The sequence below is a fragment of the Saccopteryx leptura genome, chromosome X, assembly GCF_036850995.1.
Source record: "Saccopteryx leptura isolate mSacLep1 chromosome X, mSacLep1_pri_phased_curated, whole genome shotgun sequence".
Classification (NCBI taxonomy): Eukaryota; Metazoa; Chordata; class Mammalia; order Chiroptera; family Emballonuridae; genus Saccopteryx; species Saccopteryx leptura.
In genome coordinates this window covers 44,060,243-44,077,809 of record NC_089516.1, presented here as the reverse complement: position 1 = coordinate 44,077,809, position 17,567 = coordinate 44,060,243, and the positions used below count along the sequence as shown (strand labels likewise).

General features: G+C 51.9%; 1 protein-coding gene across 6 annotated transcripts; it reads left to right on the top strand.

Moving 5' to 3' along the window:
* The first annotated feature begins 591 nt into the window (after positions 1-591).
* WDR13 (WD repeat domain 13) lies at positions 592-12,197 on the top strand. Of its 6 annotated transcripts, none has more exons than XM_066356485.1 (11): positions 592-745; positions 1,084-1,163; positions 1,810-2,050; positions 3,589-3,698; positions 3,818-3,948; positions 4,546-4,853; positions 5,694-5,874; positions 5,976-6,117; positions 9,744-9,862; positions 10,244-10,424; positions 11,856-12,197. In XM_066356485.1, the coding sequence occupies exons 2-11, from the start codon at positions 1,123-1,125 to the stop codon at positions 12,085-12,087; spliced, it is 1,686 nt and encodes a 561-aa protein (XP_066212582.1). In that variant the 5' UTR covers positions 592-745; positions 1,084-1,122; the 3' UTR covers positions 12,088-12,197. The 6 variants fall into 6 exon arrangements, 5 of the variants coding, with proteins under 5 accessions (XP_066212582.1, XP_066212584.1, XP_066212583.1 ...); XR_010747836.1 differs by having other exon boundaries at positions 593-745; positions 10,244-10,487; positions 11,856-11,989; XM_066356487.1 differs by lacking the exon at positions 11,856-12,197 and adding an exon at positions 10,667-10,995 and having other exon boundaries at positions 593-745.
* Positions 12,198-17,567: the final 5,370 nt, after the last annotated feature.

Below are 17,567 nucleotides of genomic sequence, written 5' to 3'. Positions count from 1 at the left end.
TAAAAATAACGTAAAAAATAAGTTTTGATAATTGTATCAGTTGATGTTGAGATCCAATAGGAAGCTACCGTGTTAAGACAAGTAGAGATGGAGCTTCCTGTTGAAGTTGAAATAAAGGTGATCCAGATAGGCTACTGGGATTGTTGTGCCTAATTATTTAAAGACGCAAGCCCAAACCGTTTCCTGGGAGCAGCAAACCCAAAGCCACCCCTCCCTCCCCACAGAATGGATTCTTCCCATCCCGGAGTTGTCCCGAGGCTCATCGGTCAGAGGAATTTGTAGGGGCCTCTGTATGTGTGACTGTTTTATACTATGCTTCAAATCTTGCATGACCAAGATTGTGCTGCAAAAAAGCCGTTTAAAAGAAAATCGTGTTTCTTTTTCTGAAAGTCGTATCTCTTGACTTTTAGTGAGTGATTCGCATACTTGACCCTGCCCCTGTGGCCATTGGACATTATTCTTGCGCATACAAAAAGTGTCATTACGGACTGAACGCGGATTGAACTAAAGGGGCGGAACCTCCGCTCCTGTGCCGGAAGTTACTGTCCCTTAGTGCGCCTGCGTGATTCTCCCACGCTGTGGGGGAAGATTCCTATCCATTCGCTCTATACTTGGCTGCTCTTCCTGGCAGCAGGCGGCCATCTTGCTTGGGGGCCTGAGATTCGGAGAACAGACACAGAAGAAAAGGGCGACACTGCTCTCAGGGCCGCCCCGGGGGCCTCAAGAGCCGGAGGCAGCCCCGGAGGTGGTCCCTGATCCCGGGCCCTGTTCTTGGATCCGGAAAGGGAAGGCGGGGGTAGTGGGGGCAAGATGGGTGGGGAAGGCCAAGAAGGATTGCTAGGCTGGGGAGGAGCGTTGCTATGGCGACCTGGGACGGGCGGGGTGAGGCCCGAATCGCTGCTTTGATTCTTCTCGGAGTTGCCAGGGCAGGGCTGGGGTGTTGACCATGCTAACAGCTGGGTGGGATTTCACAACATCTCGACGTAGAGGGACTCAGTATCTATGGCAACGATCGCCTGCCAGAAGGGGCGGAATTAGACCCCTTCACTTGAGACGTTGACATTCCAGGCCCTTGTTCTGCAGGCGCCCGCAGGCGGACAAGGCGGAAGAGGAGGCCGGGTAATGGCCGCGGTGTGGCAGCAGGTCTTAGCAGTAGACGCGAGGTGAGGAATGGGGTCGGGCCCCGTGGGAGTGGAAGCTACTCTGGTGCATGCGCAATGGTGATAAGTGAGGCTGGACGTAGAACTTGCTTTATGTGGCTGTGTGGGCATACCGGAAGTGAGCTTGCGTAGTATCAGGGTGTGGGGGTTTGCCCTCAGTGAGAAGGGCTGACCCGAGAGGGTCATAAAGAGCATGCTGGGAAAAATGCAGTTAAATGTGGGCATGCACAGAGATTGTGTTATTAGAACATGTGGGTTGTGTGGGGGTGAGGGAGCTCAAGATTGTGTTATTAGAACATGTGGGTTGTGTGGGGGTGAGGGAGCTCAAGCTGGTGATACCCTGTTTCCCACCATTGCCCGCCAGACTTCTCTTACTACCATTTACCCACTCTTACACCATCTCTATCCCATACGGACCCCTGCCATTACTTCACACTAACCCCCACACCATATCAGACTGATCCCTACTACACTGACTCAGTCACCCCATACCAACTTCAGCAAAGCTGCAGATTGCCTCCATAGTCCCCACACTGACTCCATCTTAGTGCATATCCCTGCCACTCACTTCATTCTCCTTCCCTATCCCCTGAATTGATTGATTCCTTCTATCCTGTGCCTGTTGTTCACCTGCCTCCTTCCATCGCAGGTACAACGCGTACCGCACACCAACGTTCCCACAGTTTCGGACACAGTATATTCGAAGGCGCAGCCAGCTACTGCGGGAGAATGCCAAGGCTGGGCACCCCCCAGCACTGCGTCGACAGTACTTGAGGCTGCGTGGACAGCTGTTGGGTCAGCGCTACGGGCCTCTCTCCGAGCCAGGTAGTGCCCGTGCCTATAGCAACAGCATTGTCCGCAGCAGCCGCACTACCCTTGACCGCATGGAGGTGAGCTCCCTCACCCCACTTGCCATGCATACCACCTGCCTCCATATATATATATATATATATTAGCTCAACAGGCTTGACTTGTCAAGCGCCTGCTATGTACAAGGCACTGTTCCAGGCTCTTAGGATGAGTAGAGAGCAAAAAGAGATAATATATGTCAATAAACAGTCAATGAACAAGATAAACAGGTTGATAAGTAGGCAGTAAACAAGATAAATAGGTAAATAAACAGAGCAAACCAGATAAGCATGTCAGTAATTACCGTGGCTTATAGTGAGGCGTGCTAAGATGCAAACATAAAGCAGACTTGAGGGATAAAGCAGGACTGCTGTGGGGGGACAAGGGGAAGCTATTTTTTTTTTGTATTTTTTTCTGAAGCTGGAAACGGGGAGAGACAGTCAGACAGACTCCCGCATGCGCCCGACCGGGATCCACCTGGCACGCCCACCAGGGGCGAAGCTCTGCCCCTCCGGGGCGTCGCTCTGCCGCGACCAGAGCCACTCTAGCGCCTGGGGCAGAGGCCAAGGAGCCATCCCCAGCGCCCGGGCCATCCTTGCTCCAATGGAGCCTTGGCTGCGGGAGGGGAAGAGAGAGACAGAGAGGAAGGAGGGGGGGGGTGGAGAAGCAAATGGGCGCTTCTCCTGTGTGCCCTGGCCGGGAATCGAACCCGGGTCCCCCGCGCGCCAGGCCGACGCTCTACCGCTGAGCCAACTGGCCAGGGCCAGGGAAGCTATTTTTGATGGGGATGATGAGGGAAGGCCTCTCTGAGGTGAAAATTGAGCTGAGTGGTCTTCTGGGAGGTGTTCATTCTTTGTTCAAAGAACATTTATTGAGTATCTCTGAGCGGAGTAAGGGTGGGAGCAGGGTAGCTATTACTTAAGCCACCACAGTACTGGTGATGCTCTGGGCACTGGGTGGGGTGAGAAGGGATCTGGTTCTAGGTATATTTTGAAGGCTTCAAACTTCATAGGTCCTTTTTTATGTGAGAGGACGGGAGATAAAGAGACAGACACCCACATGTGTCCCAATCAGGATCATCCTGCAACCCCTGTCTGGGGCTGAAACTCAAATCAGCTAAGCTATCCTCAGCACTTGGGGCCAACGCTTGAACCAATCAAGCCATTGGCTGCGAGAGGAGAAGAGAGAAAGGAGGAAAGGGAGGGAAGGAGAAGCAGATGGTCACTTCTCATGTGTGCCCTGACCAGGGATTGAACTTGGGACATCTGCACACCCGGCTGATGCTCTATTCGTTGAGCCAACCAGCTAGGGCCTCTTTTTTTTTTTTTTTTTTCAGATTTCATTTATTGATTTTATGGGGTGAGGTGAGTGAGAAATAGCAATTCACAGTTGCTTCACTTTAGTTGTTCATTGATTGCTTGTTGTATGTGCCTTGACCGGGAAAGCCCAAGGTTTCAAACTAGCAACCTCAACATTCCAGGTCAACACTTTATCCACTGCACCACCACAAGTAGGCCATACCTCATAGGTTCTTAAGGGCTGTTTTCAAGATGCACCCACCCTGACCCTCTGTTTATAGGACTTTGAGGATGATTCTCGAGCCCTGGGGGCCCGAGGACACCGCCGTTCTGTCAGCAGAGGCTCCTACCAGTTGCAGGCACAGATGAACCGTGCCGTCTATGAGGACAGGTATGCATCAGGGGCAGCTCAGGGCTGAGGGTTTGTGAGAAGGACAGGAGCCATGGGGCAATGGCAGGCCGAATGCTAGTACCTACCGCTTCTCACCTCCTATTCCTTTTGGGACCCAGGCCCCCAGGCAGTGTGGTGCCCACATCAGTAGCAGAAGCAAGTCGAGCCATGGCTGGAGACACATCGCTGAGTGAGAACTACGCCTTTGCGGGCATGTACCATGTTTTTGACCAGCACGTGGACGAGGCAGGTGAGCCAGTAGGTGACAGATCCCATCACCACAAATCTGCCCAAATTGTGACAGCCACCCAGTGTGTATCCTTTCCTGGAATATGGTCTCTAGCCCACCTCCAAAGGAGGATTTGCCATCTGTAAAATCTTTCATAAACCTAAAAGCCCTCCACAAAGTGGTCTGCAAAGCCTTGGGTATTTTGTCTACTGTAAAGGGACTCAGCAGCTTAAAAGAGCCCTTTGCAGAAGGCTTCTGAGGTTGTGAGTCACTTGAAGAAATTTAACACTTTTACAACAGAGAAAGCCCCTTGAAAAGGGCAGAGTGTCTTGCAAACTGCTAAGATCTTAGTAATTGTAAAGTGCTTTCTTAGATGTGAAGGCCTTTTCACATTGCAGAAGCCTTGCAGTCCATAAAGCGCCTACTAAGATGTAGGGAGCTTTTGGTATAAGGCTTTCTGGGGTTCTAACTCCCTTTCTCAGTCAAGGAAAACCCTTTGCTGATGCCACTGTGCCTGGTACAGTGGGTTCCTCCCCTTGACTCACATGTCAGAACCTTTTGTAAACAAAAGTACCTGGTGAGTGTGCCGACTTCCACCATGGCTCCTTGGCATTGCAGTCCCAAGAGTGCGCTTCGCCAATGACGACCGGCACCGCCTGGCCTGCTGCTCACTCGATGGCAGCATCTCACTGTGCCAGCTGGTACCTGCGCCACCCACCGTGCTCCGTGTGCTCCGGGGCCACACCCGCGGGGTCTCTGATTTCGCCTGGTCCCTCTCCAATGACATCCTCGTGTCCACCTCACTCGATGCTACCATGCGCATCTGGGCCTCCGAGGACGGCCGCTGCATCCGGGAGATCCCTGACCCTGATGGTGCTGAATTGCTCTGCTGCACCTTCCAGCCAGTCAACAACAACCTCACTGTGGTCAGGCTCCAGGGCACGCACTCACCAACGGCGGGGAAGGCCACGAGGGCTGCTCTGGGCATCAGTATGGGAAGGGGAGTCCTCTGGCCCATTGGCACAGCCCCCTGGTGGTCAGACTCAGAGGGAAACAAGTCAGAACGTGACGTGCAGTTCTTGGTTTGGGACAGCCCCGCTGTGGTAGACCTCAGGAGTGACTAGTCAGGGCATAGGATCATGGGTCTGCCGCCCCTCTGGTCCCATCAGCAGTAGTCCTGCCGTTTTCCAACTGCAGGGGCCGTTGGTTGGGGGGCAGGATTACCAGTCAGAAACTTCATCTCATCTCAGTGGAAGCTCCTCTGTGGTCCATCCCCAGGATAGAACGTCAGAGAGGACAGGCGGTGGGGGAAGGAAAAGAAAAGTCTGACCTAGCCCTGAGCAGGGAGCACACAGGGGACTGGCCAAGTGAGGCTGGGCTCTGGAATCCTTTTGTAGCAGCAGCAGCAGCCCCACTGTAAGAGAGGCTCCAAGAAGGACCAGCCAGGGAACAGATGAGCTAGTATCATGGGCCTAGGGTGGCCCAGTGCTTGGCTGAGCACGGGGGCACTGGCCAAGGGGCAACACTGTGGGTCTGCAACCCCTATAGTCCCTGCAGCAGCTGTCTACTCTGGCAGATTGCAAGAAGGTCTAGCTCAGGAGGGCTGCAGGCCTGGGTCACCTCTAGTCTACCTGTCATGGGCCCACTGTGATTAGATTCCAGTAGAGAGAAGCAGGTCCCATTAATAGCAGCCCCACTGTGGTCAGACTGAAGAAGGGACTGGCTGGGCTGGGAGCAGGATGATGGTGTGCGGGTCTCACCCACAGGTGGGGAATGCCAAGCACAATGTGCATGTTGTGAACATCTCCACGGGCAAGAAAGTGAAGGGTGGCTCCAGCAAGCTGACAGGCCGCGTCCTCGCTCTGTCCTTTGATGCCCCTGGCCGGCTGCTCTGGGCGGGTGATGACCGAGGCAGTGTTTTCTCCTTCCTCTTCGACATGGCCACAGGTAGGCAGGCCCCAGGCCTGCATCGGAGAGCTCTTATTCCTGCCCTCCTGGTACACCACCCTCACCTTTATTGTTGCCTCTTCTCCCTTCCATTGTTGCAGGGAAGCTGACCAAAGCTAAACGTCTGGTGGTGCATGAGGGTAGCCCTGTGACTAGCATCTCTGCCCGCTCCTGGGTCAGCCGTGAGGCCCGGGACCCCTCACTGCTCATAAACGCTTGCCTCAACAAGCTGCTGCTCTACAGGTGGGACCTGCTATTCAGCCTCCTGGAGATGTAGGGCCTGCCGCCTCCATCAGACTGGGAAGGGAGGTCTGTCTCCTTCGTCTAGTTAATTTCACTGCCTAGAGAAGCCTAGTCTCCTCCCCTTTCTCCTCCTCCTCTTCCTCATCGTCATAATATAATGATAACCTCACTATAATAGCACTAGTAATAGTAGCTAGCACATAGGTACTAGTTGCTGGGGCAGGGATTCAAAACCCCTCACACATATCACCTCATTGAATTTTTATAACAACACTGTGAGGTAGGTGCTGTTATCATCTCTATTTTATTTATTTAAATTCTTAATTGAGCCTGACCAGGCGGTGGCGCAGTGGATGGAGCGTTGGCCTGGGGACCCAGGTTTGAGATCCTGAGGTTGCCAGCTTGAGTGCGGGGTCATCTGGTTTGAGCAAAAGCTCACCAGCTTGGACCCAAGGTCGCTGGCTCGAGCAAGGAGTTACTCGGTCTGCTGAAGGTCCACGGTCAAGGCACATATGAGAAAGCAATCAATGAACAACTAAGGTGCCACAACAAAAAACTGATGATTGATGCTTCTCATCTCTCTCTGTTCCTGTCTATCCCTCTCTCTGACTCTCTCTCTCTGTAAAAAAAAAAAAAAAATTCTTAATTGAATTTATTGGGGTGACACTGGTTAACAATTATACATGTTTCAGATGCTCAATTCTATAACACATCGCTGTACACTGTATTGTGTGTTCACCCCCCTCATGTCTATTTTAAAGATGAGCAGGCCCTGGCCGGTTGGCTCAGTGGTAGAGCATTGGCCTGGTGTGCGGAAGTCCCGGGTTTGATTCCCGGCCAGGGCACACAGGAGAAACGCCCATCTGCTTCTCCACCCCTCCCCCTCTCCTTCCTCTCTGTCTCTCTCTTCCCCTCCCGCAGCCAAGGCTCCATTGGAGCAAAGTTGGCCCGGGCGCTGAGGATGGTGCCATGGCTTCTTCCTCAGGTGCTAGAATGGTTCCCGTTGCAACAGAGCAGTGCCTCAGATGGGCAGAGCATCGCCCCCTGGTGGGCATGCTGGGTGGATCCTTGTCAGATGCTCTGCCTCCCCACTTCTCACTTCAGAAAAATACAAAAAAAAAAAAAAAAGATGAGCAAATTGAGCCCTGGCCAGGTGGCTCAGTGGATAGAGCATTGTCCCTGTGCGCTGAGGTAGTTGATCCCAACAGGGCACATATGTGAAGCAACCATGAATGCACTCAGGAACAATGAGGTCCACTTGGGAACAATGAGTTGATTCTTCTCTCTCTCTCTCTCTCCCTCTCACACACACACACACACACACACACACACACACACCTCTTTCTCTGTCTTTCAAATCAATGGGAAAAAAAATTTTTTAATGTTAGAAAAATAAAAGATGAGCAAACTGAGGCATAAATGGACTAGAATCACATCCTGGCTGATAGTTCAGGTGGTTAGAGTTATCCCAAAACCGAGCTTGCTGGTTCGATCCCTGGTCAGGGCATATAGAGAAACAGATCGATGTTTCTGTCTCTCTCTCCCTTCCTCTCTCTAAAATCAGCTTGTTTGGTTTTTTTGTTTGTTTTTGTGACAGACAGAGACAAAGAGAGGAGATAGGGACAGACAGGAAGGGAGAGAGATGAGAAGTTCTTCGTTGTGGCACCTTAGTTGTTCACTGATTGCTTTCTCATATATGCCTTGACTGGGGGGCTACAGCAGACCGAGTGACTCCTTGCTCAAGCCAGCGACCTTGGGCTCAAGCTGGTGAGCCTTGCTCAAACCAGGTGAACCCGTGCCCAACCCGGTGACCCCGGGGGTTCGATCCTGGGTCCTCCGCATCCCAGTCCAACGCTCTGTTCACTGTGCCACCACCGCATGGTCAGGCTAAAAATATTTTAAATGGGCTAGGGGCCCTTAGAGCAGTGACCTGTTTTCTTTTCTTTTTTTTTTTTTTTTGAAAGTTTTATTTCATTTTTAGAGAAAGAGAGGGAGTAAGAGACAAGAAGCATCAACTCATAGTTGCTTCATTTTAGTTGTTCATTGATTGCTTCTCATATGTGCCTTGACCAGGGGGCTCAAGCCGAGTTAGTGACCCCTTGCTCAAGCCAGCGACTTTTGGGCTCAACCCAGTGACCTTGGGATCCTGTCAGTGATCCCATGTTCAAGCCAGTGACCCTGCACTCAAGCTGGCAAGCCCATGCTCTAGCTGGCGACCTCGGGGTTTCCAACTGAGGAATTCAGCATCCCGGTCAAGGCTCTATCCACTGCGCCATTACCAGTCAGGCTTGCTTTTTCTTTTTTTCTTTTTCTTTTTTTTTTTTTTTTTTTTTGAGCCAGCGACTTGACTCTCCCTGCTCACATATGTCATGTACCCAAATGCAGTTCTCAGCCTGGGCTGAACACAGATAACCAGAAGGAATCCCGAAGTCATGGCCAGGCCCCTCTCCAGGCTGGGCATTTCAGAGACTCGGGTGCAGACTGGGCTTTGATATGTCTGAAAGTTCCCCAAATGCTATCCAGCCAGGTCTGAAAACCACTGCCTGACAGGATGCTTGCCATTTTACTCTTTTCTTTTTCTTCTCCTTTTAAAAGAAAATTACACATGCACACTTATAACTTTTAATTTAAGCATACTCCTCAGTTTTGTGCCCCTGTCCCCCATCCTCCGCCTTCTCTCTTCCTCCTCCCTGCCCCCTTGGTTGGCCACCCCTGCCACTGTCAAGCATGTTAACAACTTCGTATGTGCTGTCCCTCACTTTGTCCGTCTCCCATAGTCCTTGGCTTGCACACTGCCACACATTTTTGAGGGAGGGTCATCATTTTATAGCAGTGGGTTTCTTCTACATCCTCTTCTACATCTTGCTTTTCTCAGCAGACAGTGCCTGTGGACACGCTGCAGGTCACCTGCAGCGCTCCGGTTTATTCCTGTGGACGGCCATGTTGTTCAGGGTGCCGTAGTTTGGTCAGCCGTTTCTTCTCTGTGGGCCCGTGTGAACGCCAGAGCTCTTAGAGGGCCCTAGGGAGAGAAACGAGGGACTTACACAGCAGAGGCTCCTCATTTATGTCACCAGGTAGTGTCCAAACTGTCACTGGACTACAGGTTTATGAAGTCTTAAAACTGCATTTCGGCCCTGGCCAGTTGGCTCAGCAGTAGAGCGTCGGCCTGGCGTGCGGGGGACCCGGGTTCGATTCCCGGCCAGGGCACATAGGAGAAGCGCCCATTTGCTTCTCCACCCCCCCCCTCCTTCCTCTCTGTCTCTCTCTTCCCCTCCCGCAGCCAAGGCTCCATTGGAGCAAGGATGGCCCGGGCGCTGGGGATGGCTCCTTGGCCTCTGCCCCAGGCGCTAGAGTGGCTCTGGTCGCGGCAGAGCGACGCCCCGGAGGGGCAGAGCATCGCCCCCTGGTGGGCAGAGCTTCGCCCCTGGTGGGCGTGCGGGAGTCTGTCTGACTGTGTCTCCCCGTTTCCAGCTTCAGAGGAATGCAAAAAAAAAACACAAAAAACTGCATTTCATGGATCTTGACAAGAACTTGGGCACAAGGGTGGGGACACAGACTAGGACACCATGCATTTCATTCCCTTTGAGCTGAGGCTGCGCCCTGACTGGCTCTCATTCTTCCCTCAGGGTGGTGGACAATGAGGGGACCCTGCAGCTGAAGAGAAGCTTTCCTATTGAGCAGAGCTCACACCCCGTGCGCAGCATCTTCTGCCCCCTCATGTCCTTCCGCCAGGGGGCCTGTGTGGGTGAGTCCCATAGGTCACGGCGTCTGTTGGCCGGGAAAGGCAGGCACCAGGGCTGCGTTGACCTGGCTCAGATATCATGACATCTTGATGCCCTGACTTCCTGGGCCTTGAGGCTTCTCACACCCCAACAGCATTCCACTTTGAACACAGAGCCCCGTCCAGCCAACAAACCTCCCAACATGAGACACAGACCTCCAAAAGAGCTCTGAGACCTCATTCTCTAGACACAGAACCAAGACAGCTAGTTACCCTCCCATCTAGGGATTGGCCCCCCCAGACTCTCCCCTCCAGGCACACTGGGACCTCACACCTTAGACAGGACTCCCTTAACATCTGGGTCACCCACCACCTCCTGATGGCCTCTCCTTCTCACCTGGGCAGTGACAGGCAGCGAGGACATGTGCGTCCACTTCTTTGATGTGGAGCGGGCAGCCAAGGCTGCAGTCAACAAGCTGCAGGGCCACAGCGCCCCTGTGCTGGACGTCAGCTTCAACTGCGATGAGAGCCTGCTGGCTTCCAGTGACGCTAGCGGCATGGTCATCGTCTGGAGGCGGGAGCAGAAGTAGGAGCCTCCCAGCCCTGCGTGTCCACCCTTCCACCTGGCCCACGCTCCAGCCTTGTGTTTGTAAATAAAGTTCCTGTGTTTGTGCCGATGGCTGGCTCCCAGGGCTGTGGGGGTGGGATAGGGAAGGGGGCGGTTCTAGGACCCAAGATGGGATAGGGTGCACTTATTCATTCATGTATGTGTGTGTTGATTTATTCCTTCACTCAACAACCATTTATTGACTGTCTGCTTTGTCATAGACACCACTGTACGTGTTTCACAGTCTCGCATTGCACAGACATTACTGGGTATCTTCTGTGTGCCAGAAACTGTTCTAGGCCCTGGGGGTATAGCTGTGACCTGCAATGACAGAAGTCCCTGCCCTGGGGCTCAGTTTCTCGGGGAAGCAGGTGGATAACATAATAGGTCAGCTAAAAATGAGTTTGTGAGGGGAAATAAAGCAAGGACAGGAAATAAGACTTGCAGGAGTGGGAAGTGGGGCTTTTATGGGGGCTGTGATCAGGGAAGACCTCCCTGACAAATTTAAACAAAGACCTGAATGAAGTGAGAGAGGGAGCCTTCATGTCTGGGGGCGGGAGGGGGGAGAACAGCGTTCCAGACAGAGAAAGGCAATGTGAAGGCGCCGAGGCTGGAGCGTGCCAGAGCGTGGCTGTAGGGGCTGGTGTGGGAGGTGCTGAGGTTGGCCAGGCCTGATCCTAGAGGGCCCTGTGGGCCACAGTGAGAACTTGGGCTTTTTTTCTGAGTGATGGGCTGGACTGTTTTGAGCAGAGGAGGAGCATGATCCAACTTGTATGTAAGAGGATCCCTCTGGGTGCTCTGAAGAGAACAGACTTGGGGACAAGGCTGGAAGCAGGAGGGCCAGTCGGGAGACCCTGTAGTAGTTGAAGCAACCACCTTGGGGACCTGCACGAGGGTGGGGGCAATGGAGGAGATGAGGTGGCAAATGTTGGTTTCTGCCACGGAGTTTCACCCCGAGTCTGCAGGGCTCTGCTGCCTCAGGAGGCCCAGGCTCCCCCAAACCCCAGGGAAGCCGCTGCCTGGGCCCCACCCCTGTCTGTGCATTGGGTTGTTGCTCACAAGCAGGCAGAAGTGTTGAAGACTCGGAGTACGCATCAGTGCAGGAGCAACTATGTACCCTAAGGCCGAACTAGTGGCTTCTCTCCACCCCCAGAGGAAACCCAAACCTCCCGTAGTTCCTCCTGTGCACACCCAGGGCCCAAAGTCAGAACCTGGAACTGCTCAGAGCCCACCATGTGATGTTCAATGTTTGAGGGGGACCCTGAGTGAGGATAGAAAGCTTGGGGTAAAGATGGGGGGATAGATAACCAAAATCCCTGGTCAGTGACCTGAGTCACCAAGAAATGTCCAAGTTGCCAGAAATGCAAAGAAGCTCTCAGTCCAGCTGCTCCCTTCCCTCTCCCTCCATAGGCTGCCATGTCCAGCTGCATCAGTGGGAAGTGTGACTACTGTGCAGTGGTCAGCAATGGGGGACGGTCACGTGAGACACCAGACCCAGGAACTTTGGCTGGAACCGCCTGCCCACATCCAGGCGCTCCAAAAGAAACTTTCCAGGATCCCTTTGGAGAAAAGCTACTGTCTGCCAGCCAGTGAGATTTCATCATGTCATATTAGCTCGACCACCCTAGACGAGACCCTTTAAATATCTCCCACGCGGGTCACCCCATGCGACTTCCCTGGCCTCCATGTCCCTGAGACCAGGGAACCTCGTTGAGTGAGATGTGCTCTGTACTCAATAAAGCCTTTTATTATTCCACACTTTGTGGCTCCGGTGCTTTCCTTCTTCCTCGGCGGGGAAAAATACATTTGGTGCCGAAACCCCGGAGGAGTTGAAGTCTTCCCTTCAACCGCTCCTCTTCCCTTCCCCTCCAAGAAAGAACCAGGACTTCTGACCTTCCACCCACTTTGGCACATGGTGTGGTAAGTCCCCTGCCTCCGAAACCGTAGCTGCGTTAAGGACCTCTTTCCGTCCCGAGTGCGCGTGTGCCCGTGGAGACGTCCCGAGCACATCCACTTTACTTAACCGTCCGGTGGCCAGAGATTGAGTTGCGGGACACCAATACTCAACTCTGACCACTCCAAGAACTGAGCATGGCCGTAGGGGCACAGGAATCTAAACCTAATCCAAAAGCACTTCTGGAGTTGCCTTATCTGAAATCTCTCCCTCCCTAAAGAAGAAGAATCTGTTCTTCTCCTCTGTGGCCAGGCCACAGAACCCACTGGATAATCGGCCCAGGTAACCTCCTGAAGGGACTTTCATTTTTTGGTTTTTGTAATTTTCTGAAGTTGGAAACGGAGAGGCAGTCAGACAGACTCCCACATGTGCCCAACCGGGATCCACCCGACATGCCCACCAGGGGGCAATGCTCTGCCCATCTGGGGTGTTGCTCTGTTGCAACCAGGGCCATTCTAGTGCCTGAGGCAGAGGCCACGGAGCCATCCTCAGCGCCCGGGCCAACCTTGCTCCAATGGAGCCTTGGCTGCAGGAGGGGAAGAAAGAGACAGAGAGGAAGGAGAGGGGGAGGGGTGGAGAAGCAGATGGGTGCTTCTCTTGTGTGCCCTGGCCGGGAATCGAACCCGGGACTTCCGCACGCCAGGCTGACACTCTACCATTGAGCCAACTGGCCAGGGCCTGGAACTCTCGGTTTTAACACCCTCACCAATTTAACTATCATCGCCTGACCAGGCGGTTGTGCAGTGGATAGAGCGTTGGACTGGGATGCTGAGGACCCAGGTTTGAGACCCCAAGGTCGCCAGCTTGAGCGTGGGCTCATCTGGCTTGAGCAAAATAAAAAATGCTCACCAGCTTAGACCCAAGGTTGCTGGCTCAAGCAAGGGGTTACTCGGTCTGCTGAAGGCCCCCGGTCAAGGCACATATGAGAAAGCAATCAATGAACAATTAAAGTACTGCAACAAAAAACTGATAATTGATGCTTTTCATTTCTCTATGTTCCTGTCTGTCTGTCCCTATCTATCCCTCTCTCTGACTCTCTCTCTCTGTCCCTGTAAAGAAAAAAATAAAAAAATAAAAAATAAAATAAAATATTGCCAAAAAAGCTGGAAACTGGTTAGAGAGCCCTTACATTCAGGGCTTCTAGTTATTCATGTTCCTGTCCTAATCTCTATCCGCCTGCTACACGGTGCAGGCCCTTTTTCCAACCAGAGAAACCTCACCTAAACCCTCCACTCCAAATCTTTCCTCCTTTGCCTGACCCCCAACTCTTTCCCCGTCCTGCCTGACCCCTGGGGGCGCCCCTCTATCGAGATCCTTCTCTGGTCCCTCTGCGGACCTCTTTCGCTAGGGTCTCTTCCCTCCAAGAGCCCCCTCCCCTCCCTTTGCTGGATCCTGTTTCTAATTCACCTTCAAATACCATTCTCTCTTTCTCCTCCCCTGCCGGCCAGGGGCCCCTCCATTCTCCACTGAGTTCTTAAGCCCCTCCTCCATCAGGCCATTCTCAGCCTGCTATTGGCTCTTACATGGGTTTGCAGAATGCCCAACCCCAATTTTCTTACAGGAAGTTCTGGCCTTGTCCTGCCTCTGGCTCCAGTGTTTCTGGCTGGATCTGGGTGCCAGGCTCCCCAGGAACCCACCTCCTCTTATTCTAACCCCCAAACTCCTATCCAGGGCCTGTGAACATGGCATTTAAAGTTTTTAATGGTCATGGCTAGTAGGAACAGGCCAAGGCTGCTCACCAGGCCTACATGCAGCAGAAGGTAACACTCCAAACCCAGGCTCTTGTGGCAGCCCTGAGGCTGGCAGAGCAACAGGAGCAAGGCACAGGAAGTTCTTGACCCCAGTCCAAGCTGCAAAGAGGATCCCCACCAGCAGCTTGCTTTAAGTGTGGCAAGCAGGGTCACTGGTCCCGGCAGGGCCCCTGCCCGGGGCTACCCACTGAGCCCTACCCTAATTGCAAGCAGCCCGGTCACTGGCGGAGTGATTGCTCTTTTGGGCAGCAGGCTCATTTTCAATGTCTCTACATGGAGGACAAGCCAGCCCATTGGGCCCATAGCTTGAACTCCTGGGACTGACGCCCTGGACTCGGAGACCCTCATCATCCTCACCAAACCCCAGGGTAATGCTGCAAAAACAGGTAAGTCCATCTCATTTCTTGTGGACACGGGAGCTGCCTTCTCTGTTTTGCCACCACAATCTAGACTCTAATTCCCTCACAGGTCTTAGTTATGGGAATGGATAACTTCGCACGCCTTCTTTTCCCCTTCGCACGCCATCCCTGACATATAGTTTGGACGGAATCCCCTTTCCGCACTCGTTCTTACTTATGCCATCGTGCCCTGTACCCCTTCTGGGTCGAGACATTCTACACAGTCTCGGAGCCACTATCCAGCTGACAGCATCTTCACACTTACTCCTACCATTCCTTAATACCAAGGACTCCCCCATAATCAATGCTACCCTCATTTCTTTTTTTTTTTCATTATTTTTTTTATCTTTTTAAAAATTTTTTTTTATTAAAAAAAAATTTATTTATTGATTTTTAGGGGGGGGGAGAGAGAGAGAGAGAGAGAGAGAGAGAGAGAAAGGGGAGGAGCAGGAAGCATCAACTCCCATATGTGCCTTGACCTGGCAAGCCCAGGGTTTTGAACCGGCGACCTCAGTGTTCCAGATCGACACTTTATCCCACTGCGCCACCCCAGGTCAGGCTCTTTTTTTAAAAAAATTTTATTTATTCATTTTTAGAGAGGAGAGAGAAAGGGAGAGAGAGAGAGACAGAGAGAAGGAGCTGGAAGCATCAACTCCCATATGTGCCTTGACCAGGCAAGCCCAGGGTTTCGAACCGGCGACCTCAGCATTTCCAGGTCGACGCTTTATCCACTGCGCCACCACAGGTCAGGCGCTACCCTCATTTCTAACTATGTCTCTCACCTCAAGCTTACCCTCATGCAGGATCGCTGGCAGTTTGGAACCACTGGGCACACCCATCTCCAGCTCACCAAAAGACTGGACCCTGCAGATCCCTCTATTACTCCTCTTTAAAAAAAAAAAAAATCCTTACAGGACCACATCTGCGAAGTTTCTCCAGTCATGGCCAAACAGATGTTCCTCCTGACACCCCTCAAAGCCACCACCTTCCAATCTCCCCCTCCCCATGACACCCCTAATCAGCAGGAAGTAGCCAGACGAATAAGTGGCGCCCCTAATTAACACAAAAGATCGGAATGTGGGGTGGTCAGCAATGGGGGACAGTCATGTGAGACCCGGGAACTTTGGCTAGAACTGCCTGCCCACATCCAGGCACTCCAAGAGAAACTTCCCAGGAGCCCTTTGGAAAAAAGCGACCGTCTGCCAACCAGTGACATTTCACCATGTTATATTAGCTCGACCACCCTAGACGGGACCCTTTAAATATCTCCCACGCGGGTCACCCCATGTGACTTCCCTGGCCTCCATGTCCCTGAGACCAGGGAACTTTGTCAGGCGGGATGCGCTCTGTACTCAATAAAGCCTTTTATTATTCCATACTTCGTGGCTCCGGCCCCTTCCTTATTCCTTGGCGGGGAAAAATACCTTACAACTACCATCTTGAGACCTCGGGGTCAGTCCACAGAATCACAGATACTCCAGTCTGGCCCAGCGTAGTTGAGCTGCTGAACTAACACCAGCAGTCATGTTAAGGGAGGGAAATAACTTCCTGTTTGTTCAAGCCACTGTTACTTGTATGGTTACTTGCAGCCAGAAACATTTCTACCTGGTACAGCAGGTCCTTGAATAATGTTGTTCAATGTCATTTTGTTATAATGTCGATGAGATGCCCTAGGAACTTAACTCTTGTTTATATCAATTAGCTTCTGGTATTGGTTTTGTTATGTCATTTCGCTTGAAGTATAAAACCAATCAACAACTTTAAGTGAGAACTTAATATACTTCCATCTGAGAGACCTTAAGGTAAATGGTGATGAGATGGGGACATCAGAGAGCTGGACTGTTCATGATCAAGGTCATGTATGTATGTGTGTTGAAGGTCCTCAAGATCACCCAGACTCAGTGATTTACTAAAGGACTCCCAGTCTCAGCATATACACGGTGATAATTTTTTCCAGCAAAAACGACACTGAGATCAATCAGCAAGAGGAGCCTCACCTGTGGTGGCGCAGTGAATAAAGCATTGACCTGGAACACTGAGGTCACCAGTTTGAAACCCTGGGCTTGCTGGATCAAGGCACATATGAGAAGCAACTGCTTCTCACTCCTCCCCCCTTCTCTCTTTCTCTCCTCTAAAGTCACTAAATAAAATCAATTTTAAAAATCAGCAAGGGGGCCTGACCTGTGGTGGCGGAGTGGATAAAGCATGGACCTGGAACACTGAGGTTGTGGGTTCGAAACCCTGGGTTTGCCTAGTCAAGGCACATGTGGGAGTTGATGCTTTCTGCTTCTCCCCCTTCTCTCTATCTGCTCTCTAAATGAATAAATTTAAAAACAAAATAGAATCAGCGAGGGGTAAAGGTCCATCGTGTAAAGTTCAGGGGGGATCAGGCACAAGCTTCCAGGGGTCCTCTCCCAGTGGAGTTGCACAAGACACACTTAATTCACTCAGTCCTGGGTTGTGACAAAACGTGCAAAACATTGCCAACCAGGGAAGCTCATTAGAACCTCAGCACGCAGGGTTTCCATTGGTGGTTGGTCACCTAGGCATCCCCTTCCTGGCACATACACAGCTTCCAGACCCCCAGGAGGGAAGCACATATTCAGCATAAACCACAGTGTTTGTAAGAACAGAGAGTGGTGAGAACCTTTCTGAAATCTTTCCAGATGCCAGCCAGGGGCCAGCCTTGAAGAAGACCTTTCCAAGGACAGCAGTCCAGGCCTGCTCTGTTAACTTGGCACATTATGCAATACCAAAAAGATGCTGGAGTTTAAGCAAGGTTATTTGGGAGAGCCTTATCTTTCTCTCACTCTTCACACTATTCATGTTCTTTATTAAGTCTGGATTCAAGGTGGCTGATTACGTATGTTGTTACGCACAACTTTGGGGTTTTCCTCATTGTGGAATTCTGAAGTGGCAGAGTTGACATTCTGCTTTAAAATCATCATGATACCTTTCATTTATCTATCTATCTATTTATTTATTTATATTTTTCAGCAAGAGGAGAGGAGGCAAAAAG

Coding starts and splice junctions, on each gene's coding strand:
- WDR13 (XM_066356485.1), top strand. CDS start 1,123: ATGGCCGCGGTGTGGCAGCAGGTCTTAGCAGTAGACGCGAG. Junction 2,051..3,588: donor CTACCCTTGACCGCATGGAG/GTGAGCTCCCTC, acceptor CTCTGTTTATAG/GACTTTGAGGATGATTCTCG. Junction 3,699..3,817: donor CGTGCCGTCTATGAGGACAG/GTATGCATCAGG, acceptor TTTGGGACCCAG/GCCCCCAGGCAGTGTGGTGC.